The sequence below is a fragment of the Tachypleus tridentatus genome, chromosome 3 (genome assembly GCF_004210375.1).
Source record: "Tachypleus tridentatus isolate NWPU-2018 chromosome 3, ASM421037v1, whole genome shotgun sequence".
Classification (NCBI taxonomy): Eukaryota; Metazoa; Arthropoda; class Merostomata; order Xiphosura; family Limulidae; genus Tachypleus; species Tachypleus tridentatus.
Genome location: NC_134827.1, coordinates 10,890,253 through 10,905,753, shown reverse-complemented (window position 1 = coordinate 10,905,753; position 15,501 = coordinate 10,890,253). Strand labels below are relative to the sequence as shown.

General features: G+C 33.0%; 1 protein-coding gene across 6 annotated transcripts in view; it reads right to left on the bottom strand.

Moving 5' to 3' along the window:
* The window catches only part of LOC143246349 (GATOR2 complex protein MIOS-A-like), a 39,503-nt gene that overhangs the window by 20,450 nt on the left and 3,552 nt on the right, over nt 1–15,501 (bottom strand). For 2 of the 6 annotated variants that reach the window (XM_076492918.1, XM_076492917.1), the window contains exons 3-4: nt 11,794–11,853; nt 3,663–3,783 (exon numbers count right to left, since the gene is read on the bottom strand). In XM_076492918.1, coding sequence (XP_076349033.1) covers nt 3,663–3,783; nt 11,794–11,851 — 179 coding nt within the window. In that variant the 5' untranslated portion in view covers nt 11,852–11,853. Of the gene's footprint in view, nt 1–3,662; nt 3,784–5,043; nt 5,170–5,357; nt 5,595–5,910; nt 6,003–11,793; nt 11,854–15,501 lie in introns of those variants that run through there. The other 4 variants (XM_076492919.1, XM_076492922.1, XM_076492921.1 and 1 more) reach the window with 4 other exon arrangements.

Below are 15,501 nucleotides of genomic sequence, written 5' to 3'. Positions count from 1 at the left end.
GGCAGAAATAGTCATTATTAAGAAACTGGTGGAGATCACTTCTCATAAAAACTGTTCATCAGTTTAAAAATATATCTAATTAAGCAGCAAAAGGAATCAGAATTCATGACACTTATAACAAATTTCATCAAGTTATTTCAACTGAACAACATACTGGTATCCAATTCAAGTTCCATTACCAATAAGTAATTACATCTGCAGTAAATTGTTTAGTTTCAATGACAAAAATACATGTATACATTATTCACAAATCATAAAATATGTAATTCAACTAAAGCTTTTCAATAATTTGTGACAACGTCATTTTTTTATTCATTAATCTTAATATATAAACCGATTTTTGAGAAAATTGTTTCAAAACCTTATTTCAATTTACTAGAAAAAGTATGCAAATACTTTTTCTCTAAAAAAAACTGAAAGACTATTAAATTTTGGGAAATGCAAAAACAACTGGATATTTTCAGTTATATCATAGTAATTTAAGAAGCAATCTCTGACCACCAACTCTAGAGCGACTATTATCGGACTAAAACAGTGAGAAACAAAAAAGGCTAAAGTTCAGAGCATATTCTTTAAACAATAGGATTTGAACCACAGTTTCTCAGATTCACAATTTAGTCAAATTAATTACCAGTCATGATCAGCCCAGTGACTAAATCATGATAAACTTTGAAAACACAATAGAAATCATTATGTTCAAATTTATCCTTTGAATTTAACTTTGTAACACCACAGATTTCAAAGAATATAAAAACAGATGAAGTTTAAAAGTAAAGTTTGTTTTTCCTACATACATACATTATATAATTATTGCACACTCAGTATTTTATTTTCTTGCAAATGATCTAATTTCATTATGTAAAACTGTTGAGCTCGTTTCTGTGATCTATTTGTGAACAAACGCACAGTCAAATTATTTTTTTGGTGTATGTATGACACTAAAAACAATATTTCATCCATGTAGTTTTCAATAAAGATCAATAATGTCACAAATATTCTGTTTCCCACTTACCTTAAAGACAAAAGTAAATAAGGTGGAATGTATTAATCTTTTTAAAATAATTTTTGAAGCTAACTTGGCTTTAAAAAACTATGAGAAGAATTTATTCAACTAAGTTTGGTTTTCTTACCTGACAAGGTAGGAAAGCACGAAAACCACCTATTTTTTTACCTACACAATTAATTGGCCAAACAGTAGATAAGTATTAACAAAGATGGCAAATAAGATATGTTTCAAGTGAATTTTGTACATAATAGTGTATGTTTCAATTGCATTATTTAGTAGACAGCTACTGGTAAAGTCTTTCTATTCACTACCAGAGATGAAATGTCTGGTGTTATTCATGATAGTGTTGGAAGTGTTTTGGAATAACTATTCCCAGTCATGTCTTCTTTCAGTCATTGAATTTCACTCAAGAAGGAAGTCTTGTTGTAAAACAACTTCCAGATTTACAGATATATTCTACTAACTCCATGTGCATGGGTGAGTTCAAAGTATGCAGGCCACAACTTTTTACGAAGCGTCATTCAACATGGTATTATTTATTTATTTATATCAGAATTACCAACTATTCATTTTATCTTACATTGTTGATTTAGTAATTGCCAGTGGTAAAGAAGAGCAAATAGCAAATAAAAAATTTAAAAATGCTGAAAAAAAATCACTTTAGATATGCATTTCACAGACTCAAGATGGAATTCAAATATGATATACAAACTGCATTATAGTCAAAAATATTTTTATTTTTCACATGAACAGAACTTTGCACTCCTACCTGTTAAAGTTCCAACCAGATTGACATCATTGATTCACACATATCTTGATATAAAGACTTTTGTAATACATTTGATTTCTTGTGTACTACAGAAGCACATTTTACTAAAGGTTTACCACCTTTTTTTGTAGATACACAATGTACATTCAGAGTTATAATCAACATTCCTTCTCTGATATGATTTCAATCCAATGGAAATTACAAGAAAATGAAATAGTTCTCTACTATCATCTTAAACTTTTGCATCATCTACTTCTCCTCAATAGAAAAAATAAAGTTTAAGCAATGGTCAGTTCTAATTAAAATTAGCTGAATTTTGTTGGAATTACAATTAATTTTCATACTGATTTAGCTTTTTGATCAATTCGGAAACCACTTGAGAAAGAACTCTATATACTTGCACACGTTAATACTTTGTACAAGAACAAAGGTAAAATGACATTTAGTCATGAATTTGCAAATTGTCTGAACATGTTTCTGTACAGAAAGTGTAACGTTCACCTAATACCAATTTAGAAACATAATTTATGTGAATCTTACCTTGTTGGACACCATGCTAATTTTGTAACATGTCTAGACTCAGTCACAACATTCATCTTAATAAAACAAGTTAAAAATTTACAATACTTACACATCTGGATAATACTACTAGTACAAAGACGTACTTTATATAAAATGTTTACCTAAAATATTCAATAAACTATGAACTTTAAAAATGGTTTAGAAGCTTTACAATTAATTATCTTTTCTTATCCAATATGTTTCTATGACACATTTTAATTGTTCATAGCTTGAACTCATTAAAAATGATCAACACTTTTGTGTTAGTTCAATTCAATAACGCTGACACGTAGTTTCAGTCACAGTAATTTATGTACAACAATTCCTTACAAAGAGCTGAAAGAAGCATACATTTCAAACGAAACATTTTTTTGTTATTTTGAAATATATTTCTAAATGAGAAAATTACCACCATGTATGAAGTAACTTACTCATTGAACTTAATTACACATAGACACCACAAGCATTTCTATCACACATTTTGTTAAAACGTTTTAATCATTTATCACCATAAAACTCACCCATATCTCACTCCCCCCAAACAGCATTGTGAAAAGAATTGAAACACAAAATATATATCATTCATATCTTCATTTTGAACTACTACTTCTCCCTATCTTTTTTTAACCTATGCAGAAAAAGATAAATCAACTTTTTCTTTAAAGAGAAAGCTTTATAAATATGTTGGAAAATACTTTGGTTATAGAGCTGAAATAAATATTTCAAAACTAAATAAAATCATAAATCAGGGTAAAAAAAATATTACCAAATTAAAAATACAAAAGACCTAAATTTAAAATATGACTGTATTATAAAAAATAAGTGATGATTTAAATATAAATACAATTTTAACATCAATGTACTTTATCAAGTTGGATTTAACATTTTAACTGGCTATTATTTCATTGTCCTTAATATTGTTTTCATGGTTGAAAATATTCACTTTGAAAAATTAAAACAAAATGGTTATGACTGAAACTATGTTTCTCAAGTTTTAGTTTTTAATCCCACTAATACTAAAACTATAGCAGTCTTCACAAAATGTCTCAATCCAAAAACTGGATTAAAGAACAGATGTAACTACCTTTCTGTACAATTGATTATAACCACAACTATCCTTCAATGTAAAAATTATATTCAGAAAAATAATGTAATCTTTTTCATTGATCTGTAATAAAATGAAACATTTGGCGCAAAACTGTAATGCCTTAAAATGAATGAAGCAACTGCAATAACAAATACAACAAAGTACAACAATTACTCATGCTTTTGAAATATATCAATTTGTATTCAGCCACATTTTATTAAAGAAATAAAATTAATTACCAACGAGCATCTAGACTCACGATTCGTTCGAACTGTATGAAACTCCTTACTTGAGAAAGACCTTTAACTCCAAGAACCATTTTCATCTGCCCTGCTGCTGAAGTTTCACAGCTGTCTTCCCCTAGTTAAAGATATAAACATGTAATTGTGATGTTTGTTTATTATTAATAACTACTGCACAAAAATCTGTACTCTGCATACTTTGGATATCAAATTTAAATTTTTAGTGTTATATGCTCTCAGTTACCTCCAAGTCTTTGTTATTGTTTTGAAGTAAGCACAAAGCTACACAATGGGCTATCTGTGCTCTGCTCACCACGGGTATCTAAACCCAAATTTTAGTGTTGTAAGTCTGCCGACATACCACTGAGCCACTGGAGAGTGGCGTAATTGTGATTAACCGAGTGCTGTAACTGTAATAATGATGGTGTTATTTTAGATTATTCTAATTAGTATAATCTCAAAGAATAACATCACAATAACCTAGTTAACAACTATAAATTTAACCTCTTTCTTATAATAGTATAAGCTATAAATAAATAATTTAATAATACCACTGTTTGAAAACACACAATACAATGATTAAACAAAAATAATCTTTTACTGCCATATTTCATGTAATTTCAGTTGAGTTCATTTCACTAATTTTTTTTTACCCCAAGAGAAAAATTACAGTTATTCTAAGTAAAAGCTAAAAACATATCTGGTTCAATATCATTATGTCTCTCTCTACTCCTAATAGATCATTAAATACCTAAAAATATATACTCTATGAATATTAATACATCATGAATAGTGAAACAAAGCAATATTAGTAGTTTACTCTGTTACATATATCAGTTAGATAGTTCATAAAATTGTCATCATTTTGAAAGGACACTAGTTTTTCAAAATTCCTGATATCCCATATGACAACTTGTTTCTGAAAAAAAGGCAACTTTAGGTTTTTAAAAAAATTAGACATAGAAGTACTTTAATTTCTCTATGTGACATTACATTCAAAAATATATTATTTCAATCACCTAATCATAAATACACATATGGAGACTGACTTATTTCTAACAGTATAACACACTGAATTAAGAGTACTTATTATTATGGAATTTTGAGCCTTGTTCTAGAATATTAGTATATTTTAATCATTTACTGTCATGAATAGCATTATTAACAAACTCAACTCAGGAAAGGTCTCTCAATTACATAAAAATTAAATAAAGCCACAGTTCCAAATGATAAATTTAACTTTTATCCAGAGATATCATGAACACTTAACATCTGCCATGATAGAAATTTGTTTTTTTCAATAAACTTCTCATTTGTCCTTTGGCAATATTCATAATGCATGTCCATTGATCAACAATCCATATACAAGAAAACTTACTTATTAGCAACAAAAATCTGGTATATATTCCCACATATATGAAACAGTACAATATAAATATTCACTCACTGCACATGAATCAGCATCTCTGGTTACCACGCACATTCAAGCTCATACATAACCAGTTTAATTCTGTGTGTAGTTATTACTACTATTAAAACTTAATAAAAAAAAACATTATTAAGAAATTTTTAGCAATTTACTTTTATGTAGTCCATTTAACATAGTGTCTACTATTAATACAGGTAAGATAATGTTGTGTGTTATACTCAAATACAAACAAAAGTCCTTGAGAAATAAATAAACAGCATTACCTCCACAAAAGATGCCTGTTGGTGATCACAAAATAGATCAACACAAACAATATTATGTTTTGTAGAGAATTACGCTAATGATAACTTCTAGTACGAATAATATTATATTTTTGTCAAATGCAAACACAAATTATTATAATTTGTTATCTGATGAACAATCCGATAAGACTCTCGAAATAAACACCGTATTATCAAGTTAAAGGGGCTTTCCACATGATACTTCTTCGAATAGTTGAGCTATTAAAAAACACAACAACCATTTGTAATAAAACGATTACCTGATTAAGTTATTTTTATTGATTTTAACAGTCTTTTAGTGAATTAATGATAATAATATACATGTGAAACATGTAAAAATTATATTCAGAAAAATAATGTAATCTTTCTCATTGATCTATAATAAAATGAAACGTTTGGCGCGAAATTTGTAATGCATTAAAACGAGTGAAGCAACTGTAAAAACAAATACAGCAAACTACAACAATTACTCATGCTTTTGAAATATATCAATTTATATTTAGCCACATTTTATTAACGATATAAAATTAATTACCGACGAGCATCTAGATACACGATTTGTTTGAACTATATGAAACTCCTAACTTGAGAAAGACCTTTAACTCCAAGAACCATTTTCATCTGCCCTGCTGCTGAAGTTTCATAGCTGTCTTCCCATAGTTAAAGATATAAACATGTAATTGTGATGTTTGTTTATTATTAATAACTACTGCACAAAAATCTGTACGCTACATACTTTGGGTATCGAATTTAAATTTTTAGTGTTATATGCTCTAAGAGTTACCTCCAAGTCGTTGTTATTGTTTTGAAGTAAGCACAAAGCTACACAATGGGCTATCTGTGCTCTGCCCACCACGGGCATCTAAACCCGATTTTTAGTGTTGTAAGTCTGCCGACATACCGCTGAGCCACTGGGGAGTGGCGTAATTGTGATTAACCGTGTATTGTAACTGTAATAATGATGGTGTTATTTTAGATTATTCTAATTAGAATATTACAGAAACAGAAACATATAGAAGCGTTCTTTTAAGCTTCATTTTCTGTGAGTTCAGATAAATATTTATCAAACGTGAACAGACGAGAAAAGGTGGCATAAAACGATGGGCATACAATGAAAAAGAAATAGTAGAATGCATAAAGATGTTTCAACTCTGCATTATGCAGAACGAGTTGTTTTTTTAGTCGTTTCAATCTTGCCAAAAGACACCAGTATCCTACCTACATTTGAGATCGTACAGCTAATCGGAGCTCACCCACATCTTTCGAGAAAGTTCTCTTTAACGCGGCCTGGCATGGCCTAGCGCGTAAGGCGTGCGACTCGTAATCCGAGGGTCGCGGATTCGCGCCCGCGTCGCGCTAAACATGCTCGCCCTCCCAGCCGTGGGGGTGTATAATGTGACGGTCAATCCCACTATTCGTTGGTAAAAGAGTAGCCCAAGAGTTGGCGGTGGGTGGTGATGACTAGCTGCCTTCCCTCTAGTCTTACACTGCTAAATTAGGGACAGCTAGCACAGATAGCCCTCGAGTAGCTTTGTGCGAAATTCCAAAAAACAAACAAAAAAAAACAAACTCTTTAACGCTTTGGACATTTTATCCTCTAGTTCGTCTGTCAGGGCCTGGCATGGCCAAACGCGTTAAGGCGTGCGACTCGTAATCCGAGGGTCGCGGATTCGCATCCCCGTCGCGCCAAACATGCTCGCCCTTTCAGCCGTGGGGGCGTTATAATGTGACAGTCAATCCCACTATTCGTTGGTAAAAGAGTAGCCCAAGAGTTGGCGGTGGGTGGTGATGACTAGCAGCCTTCCCTCTAGTCTTACACTGCTAAATTAGGGACGGCTAGCACAGATAGCCCTCGAGTAGCTTTGTGCGAAATTCCAAAAACAAACAAACAAAAGACTATTTATTAATATCTTATAATTTTTTTGTATTAGATCAATGGCAGTTTGAGATATCTGTTGTGTGATGCGATAGAAACAGACCCCTATATTTAAAAGAATTGGAAGTTCGTAAACTTACCAATGTGTTGTTTGGAGACATACGAGGGCTGTGCAAAAAATACGCGGACTGTTTAAATTGCGCGGCTCCAGTTAGTTCCAGAGGAATCCGCTTGGTGTCGCTAGGTTTGCACAGATCAGCTGATTACGACGCCATTTCCCGATTGCAGATATCTTCATTTGTGTATTAGCTATGCGGTTTTAAGTGAAGTGCGATTTTTTCGTTTGGCGGGTTTCAGAATGAAGGACCTGAAGTACAACGACTTGCTGTGAAATTTTGTGTTAAACTTGGAAAATCTGCGACTGAAACTTTTGCTATGCTTAACACGGCTTACGGTGATGTTGCTATGAAGCGTACGGCATGTTTCAAGTGGCATGAACGATTCAAGTATGGTCGATAGTCCATTGAAGATGATGAGCGTCCTGGACGTCCTTCCACGTCAACTGACGACCCACACGTCGACAAAATCAACACCCTTGTGCGGGCAAATCAACGTCTGACTGTCAGGGAGCTTGCTAAAGAGTGTGGGATATCAGTTGGATCATGTTACGAGATTTTGACCGAAAAATTGAAGATGCACCACGTTGCTGCGAAATTCAGCCCTCAGAACTCGTGAGTTTTTGGCCAAACACTCGATCACTGTTCTTCCCCATCCCCCCTACTCACCTGACCTTACTCCTTGCGATTTTTCCTTGTTCCCCAAACTCAAAAGACCCTTGAAAGGAAGAAGATTTGAGACGATTCCCGAGATTAAGGCAAATGCGACGAAGGAGCTGGAGGACATTACAAAAGAAGCGTACCAGGACTGTTTCAACAAGTGGAAACACCGTTGGGATAAGTGTGTGCGTTGGGGAGGAGAGTACTTTGAAGGGGTCCCAGACCTCTAACTTTTAAATAAAGTACATTTTGTTTTATGACGTCAGTCCGCGTATTTTTTGAACAGTTTGTTTGTTTTGTTTGTTTTTTGGAATTTCGCACAAAGCTACTCGAGGGCTATCTGTGCTAGCCGTCCCTAATTTAGCAGTGTAAGACTAGAGGGAAGGCTGCTAGTCATCACCACCCACCGCCAACTCTTGGGCTACTCTTTTACCAACGAAAAGTGGGATTGAACGTCACATTATAACGCCCCCACGGCTGGGAGGGCGAGCATGTTTGGCGCGACGCGGGCGCAAACCCGCGACCCTCGAATTACGAGTCGCGCGCCTTACGCGCTTGGCCATGCCGGGCCGTTTTTGAACAGACCTCGTACCTTTACACATTTCTACGTGTTTCCATTATGACATAATTTAATAGTTTCGAAAATAGTTTCATAGAATTCTTTTAAGTTTCTAGACAAGTACGATTTCTTTATTTCGGTAAATTTCAAGTTCAATTACCAAATAAATCAAAAAGTACATGTAAGAAGAAAGCATATATAATTTTTTAAACTTCAATGTCGAATTCTGGAAATCAATTTTATCTCAAACAAAAAGTGATTAAATAGCAGCATTAAAAATAATGTTTATAAAATAAAGTAAGTTTGAATATAATAAAACGTTATACGTAGTCTGCTTAGATACAAATCAAGAAGTTCAAGGTTCTTTTCGCAAAATTGACTAGCTACAAGTTTCTCCGAAATATCATATTGTCACACAAAAACAATTACCCTTCCCTTCTGCCCGAGCGTATTTAAATTAAATAGCTCACCTTTTGAGTTTAATTGCTCAACTTTATTAAATATAATAGAGACATTCCATTCCTTCCAACTACTGTTGAACTCATACACAAAGGAACCCTCAAACCAAGAACTTGGAGGATGACTGTATAATCGTTTAAGTGTAAATCTGTAACAATGAAAATACTTTATGTAAATTTTATAAAACAACTTTATGATCCAAAGATTTCAGTAAGTTTTAAGGGCTAAAACTACAATCGTACGTTTGTTTGTAGTTAAACACACAGCTACACAATGGGCTATCAGCGCTGTGCTCACCACGGGTTTCGGAATCCGATTTTTAACGTTATAATCCTTCACCGTTACCATTATTACATCAATATTTACAAAGTTACTAGCATCCTGCTAGTTGAAGAATTACTAGTAGATATTTTGAGTCGTGTGTCAGTACTTGTAAGCTGTGAAGAAAAACAAAAGATGTCATTTGTGAAATTTATCTGTACAAATGTGAAACGTAGTTAAGTGGCAACATTTGATACATCATTATGTAGAATAAGGTGACGAAACAACTTCACTCATAATCAAAGCAAAATCTGGTTAAATTTGTGTTTTTCGTATACAAATACGCTGTGTAATCGTATAATTACATTTTTGTCTTTTTAACTGTCTACTACAATTTTAAGATAAACTTAAATCTCTATACTTGCTTATCCCAAGAATTATGGTGTACGCAACTTAAAGTTTTTCATTTTTGTTTTCTTTTCCTTGCATACGTACATATGTATATATATTTCTAATAACAAAATCTATGTAAGAAATATATTTCGTCTCAGAAGAATATCAAACTAATCATTTGTTGAGAAACGTTTGTAAAATTATTTATGTAAGAAGTTGTTTTTTGTGAAAGAGTCATCGTCATTTATTATTAAATATTGTACAAGAGTGTATTAATGCATTAGCAAAGGTAATATTTACTGCAAATTTTTAATAAATTCATAAAAGCTTTTAATATGGTCCTAGTTAATTGAATAAAATATTTATTGTTAGCACTGTTGCCTAGCTGTTGAAGACTTCAAAAACCATCGACTGTTTTATTTAGATGTTGTTTGTTTTGAATTTCGCGCAAAGCTACTCGAGGGCTATCTGCGCTAGCCGTCCCGAATTTAGCAGTGTAAGACTACAGGGAAGGCAGCTAGTCATGACCACCCACCGCCAACTCTTGGGCTACTCTTTTACCAACGAATAGTGGGATTGACCGTAACATTATAACGCCCCCACGGCTGGGAGGGCGAGCATGCTTGGCGCGACGCAGGCGCGAACCCGCGACCCTCGGATTACGAATCGCACGCCTTACGCGCTTGGCCATGCCAGGCCATTTTTTCAGAGTAGTTTAAAGCAAAATGTGTGATATGGCAATGATTAGGACTAACTGCTCTCTGTGTCCTACGAAGAATTATTTCCTAAATTACCTCTTACACTTTCTACACACTGATCATGCTCAGTGGTATTGTTTCAATGATTACACACTATTGTCTCTCTTTGAAAGTTTCATTGTAGCGATTTAAGTGTTCAACCACCTTAGTGTCTATGCGCCGTAAGGAGAAATTTCCTCTAAACTAATATGAAGTTACAAAATATATTACCGTGATGTCACGACATATACACCCTTTTGCAAATTAATTGAAACAAGACGGAAATTTACGATTTTTTTTCAATTTTTTGTGTTTTATTTCTGAGAATCCAAAAATTACTCACAAATAAATGCATGTTATGACCGCCTTTATTTTTCAGAAGATCATTAATCCACTTTGGCAACGAGTCCACGAGTTAACTGCAATCTTTACTAATTTGTGGATCGCGGTACCACACCTCAATTATGGCCTCAATTAGCTTATCTGTTGTAGTACAGTCTTTTCCCCCGAAGTCTTTCTTTACAAATCACCCAAAGATTTTCAATAGGATTTAAGTCCGGAGAATTTCCAGGTCAGTCCAGCACCTTTATTTGCGTTGTAGTCATAAAATTCTTCACAAGTTTTGATGTTTGGCACGGAGCCAGATCTTGCTGAAAAATGCCAGATCCATCTGGAAATTTCTTTTTCAATTCTGGAACGACTCTTCTCTGCGAAACGTCGATGTACTGTGGTCCTCGCATCATACCTTCTACGATATGTAAGCCTCCGACGTCATAATAGCTGAAAAAACCCGCAAAATATCTTCTTCAAGGAATGTTTTACGAACTGAATGATGTGCGAATCCTGAAGTTTTTCACCTGGAGATCTGCAAACATGCAGACTTCTTTGACCCTGTACGAAAAAATGAGTCTCATCACTAAATAACACCTTCTTCCATTGTTCTTGCATCCAGTTCTTGTATTTCAGATCCAACTGATACCGTTTTATCTTCATTAAGTTGGTAAGAAGTTGTTTTTTTACTGGTCTTCGTGATCGACCGTACTGCAAAACACAGCTAATGACGCCGTCTCTGTGAAAAAATGACTATTAAAGGAAATCAGCGGGTCCAGCGAGCCTACACTGGCCGCCATGCTGAAAATATTGTAAAATGGCCATTTTTTCAATTAATTTGCACAAGGGTGTATGTGAAAGCAACGGTTCTTTATCAGCAAATCGTCCCAGGAAAGTGCGATTAATACACTGTAAGTTGGAGTTATCCGTAGCTTCGGAAAGAATTGTTTTGTTTTAACTATTAAAATTTTTATTTAATAAAAAATGTTTTAAAAGCAAATCGACTTAAATGTACTAAAAAATTTACCTTCACCAAAAAGTTGGCTTTGTTTCTGGAATTGTTCCTTTTCTCTTGGGCTTTTCATTCCTATAGATAAAAATTTAACATCAACATTAAATCACATTTAAATGCACCTATCAACTAAGTATAACAGTCGAATAAGTACTATACAACATGTATTATTTATTTATTCGATTTTATTTTAAGGTAATTAATTTAATCTATGCAGAATATTATTATTTGAAATTTGAGTTAAAGTCATTAATAATAGTAAGATAAACAATTAATTTTTATACCTTTTATTGAATCAGTTCAAGTTACTCATAGAGCATAGATCTATATAACTGTTGATAAAAGACAAACAAAATAATTCCAACGTACAAAGTAAACACTTTATTATTTATAATGTGACTAGCTGTCATTTTATGAATACGAAAAAATAAGCATAAAAAACATAATGATATATATGTTTACGTAATTAAAATTTTAATTAACAAAATAACTTGTTTTGTAGTAGGAAAGTAAATATTTTCAATGACAAGAGAAATGCGTAATTAAAGATTTGAGAAACGTTATAGCTTCTAATAGGTTAAGGTCATACAAAAAATGAAAAGCAGCGAAAATTCAACGAACATGATGTATGCGTAGAACGAAGAATAAAATGTAATTATCCAAGAAAACGAAAAACAGAATTAGAATATTTTACTGTTATCAAATTATATTTATAGGTGAATACCAGAAAAATACACGTATAATAAGTTTTTATATAAGTTATAAACATTAACACTTTCCCGAACAATATGAAAAAAATATTAAACAGGAAAAACTACTTTCACACTACTCCACAATGCCCAGGCCCGACATCCCCGTCGCACCAAACATGCTCGCCCTTTCAGCCGTGGGAGTGTTATAATGTTACGGTTAATCCCACTATTCGTTGGTAAAAGAGTAGCCCAAGAGTTGGCGGTGGGTGGTGATGACAGATAGCCCTCGAGTAGCTTTGTGCAAAATTCAAAAAACAAAACAAACTCACCTGCCAGGCACGTGACAGTCCATTCAGGCCAAATTTGTTTATTTGAAAGTAGAGACAGAGCATAGTCTTGCAATGAGTAAATGGTATGACTTGAAAGAGCTATATACCCACAGTGCAAAGTGGAATAGATTGGTAAGTGTATATTTTGTTTCTTGGATCATAAAAGACGTTATAAAAAATTTCTGCATAGTTGATAGAATATAATAGAACCAGCTATTAATCTTAACATATATTGCATAAATAATAGTAAATTGTTACCTTTAAGATATATTCATAAATTAAAATTAAATACAAGCTTCTTAGCTGGATGTTTACGTAATTACTCAAATAATTTATTTGTTCCTTTTTGTGTCTCGAAAGTGTCACGGCAGATTAGTTTGTGCTGATTTATAACATCATAGTTATATTGCATAGAGTTATTCTGCCCGTAATTATTTTTCAGCAAAACCTTTCTCCAAAACACGAACTTAGTAACTAGTTTAAACATTCCGACCTTTGCTATTGTTAAAAATAACTTAATCTGTACTGTACAACGTCTTGATCAGAGCATTTGAAAGATAATCGCAATAACGAATGTTCTGATACTGTGTTTTCTTGTCCTTGACTTCACTAAATGCTAGTATTCTCTGAAATAGGCACACATAAGTGTTTCACTCAACGTACCTCCAGTAATACTATTAAAATCTTAAAAATTTAATTACACTGAAAATATTTTTTTTATTTATTTCACCCAAATGAAATCATTTCTTTTGTTCCATAAAGACTGTAGGCGTTAAAAAAAATTATTATCTCAAAATTAGGCGGGAGTTGCTCTGTGGCAAAGAGCAATATGTAGACTTTGTTACTAAAAAGCTAGGTGCATTCCTTTAGGGTCTCTTGAATCTTTGTACGTAGATATACTTTCGGGCACATCTACAATTAAGTTTAATATACAATGCACTAAACGTCACAACTTCTCCAATAACACTACCTTTCGTATATTCCAAAACTACGTGCCATCATCTGTGTCAAGTTAATTATCTACCTTCCTCCAAACCTCAAGTTATCATTATTACAAATCAACTTCAGGGTAAAATGTCATTTTTTACTCCAGCAAATATAGTTTCAAACCTACCTTCCTTTTTAAAGGCAGATCATAGTGGCTACACTCTAATATTAAGATTAAATCTGGTGACGAATCCCTAGTAATGTCAAAACTTTCTCTTCTTCGTTTAAAAGCGAGATATAATATGTTAACGATCACATTAAATGAGTCGAATTCCAACCACAAATAAATAAACATTTATATTAAGAGGGCCATACGTTGGCTTGTTTCTTCTTCATTGAAAACAAGACATATTGTCCTCATTATGAAATAAATTAACACTTCAAGATTTGATTTCTAAAAAAATTTTCGGCTTCTTGCAGTAGCCAGAGAATTTCGACATACAGAACACTGGACCCATCAAGAAAAAGTCCTGGAATTTGTATGGATAATGTTTTTCCTTATTTATTAATTTGTTATAATTTGTTTTTCGTTTGCCATCCGTGTTAATTTTATTATTTGCTGTGAAGATTTTGTGTATTTGATATTTATTTCAGTTACTTAAAGTCGTACCCCTTTTGTTTATGGAAATTCTTTTTCTAACGCAAAGCTACTCCGTCGGATCGAACTCTGAATTTCACGTTATTAGTATTCAAGTTTATCGTTGAGCTAGCAGAGAAAGTGAAAATGCTACCAGTGACACGTTTTGTGATAAACTACGATTCTGAACAAAATATACAATAGCATGAGAGGCAAAAATTGTGACGTAAAACAGTTGCAACGTAAAATCCAAGCGAATTGCGTTATTACAAAATTCTTGGGTTCAACAGTGTATTCTGCAGGAACTTAAAAATATTGCTGACATATTGTGTCAGTAATACAGTTGGTCTACTCTTGAACGCTTTGGCGTTCACTCTATTTGTGGCTATAATTTCATGAGCGAAAAAATAAGGAATTATATTCACTCAAAATGAATAGGTATATGCTTTTGGTTATAATAAGAAATGGAAATATGTCATTTATTCTACATTTGAAGTTCATCTTCATGGAAACTTTTCTTTATATGTTAATCATTTGCTCCATTATAGTGGAATATACTTTGCAGGAGTTGTCTAAATCAGTGTTCGAAATATTATATTAAGGTATTTTAAACTGATAACTTAAAGTCTCGGCATCTATAGAAATATAACTTTTCACGTGATTGTTTTATGGTTTTTCTTCGTTTCTTATTTCCCTGTGAACCCACGTTTATGGAGCATCCTGTGTATAGTAGTAAAAAGTAGAAAGCTGTTCCTCCAAATGTTTAACGTACCAAAAAAACTAAGCCTGAAACAATTCTATAACATAACATCTATATTTCCATAAATGATCCCTAAAACATTTTAAACAGCGGATTTCTTTCCTTAATTTCAAAAATGAAAACAACAATTAAGCAAATCACTTTCAGAATAAAACTTATCCTGAAGAGTTACGTTCTAGGTTATTTCAATGGTTAACTTTCTCTTCATTTAGATACGTACATGAATGTTTGGGACAAGCGCAGATAATTATTACTTACATAAAATTATAAATATTTTGATTGAACATACGGCCCAGCATGGCCAGGTGGGTTAAGGCGAGCGACTCGTAATCTGAGGGTCGTGGGTTCGCATCCCCGTCGCGCTAAATATGCTCACCC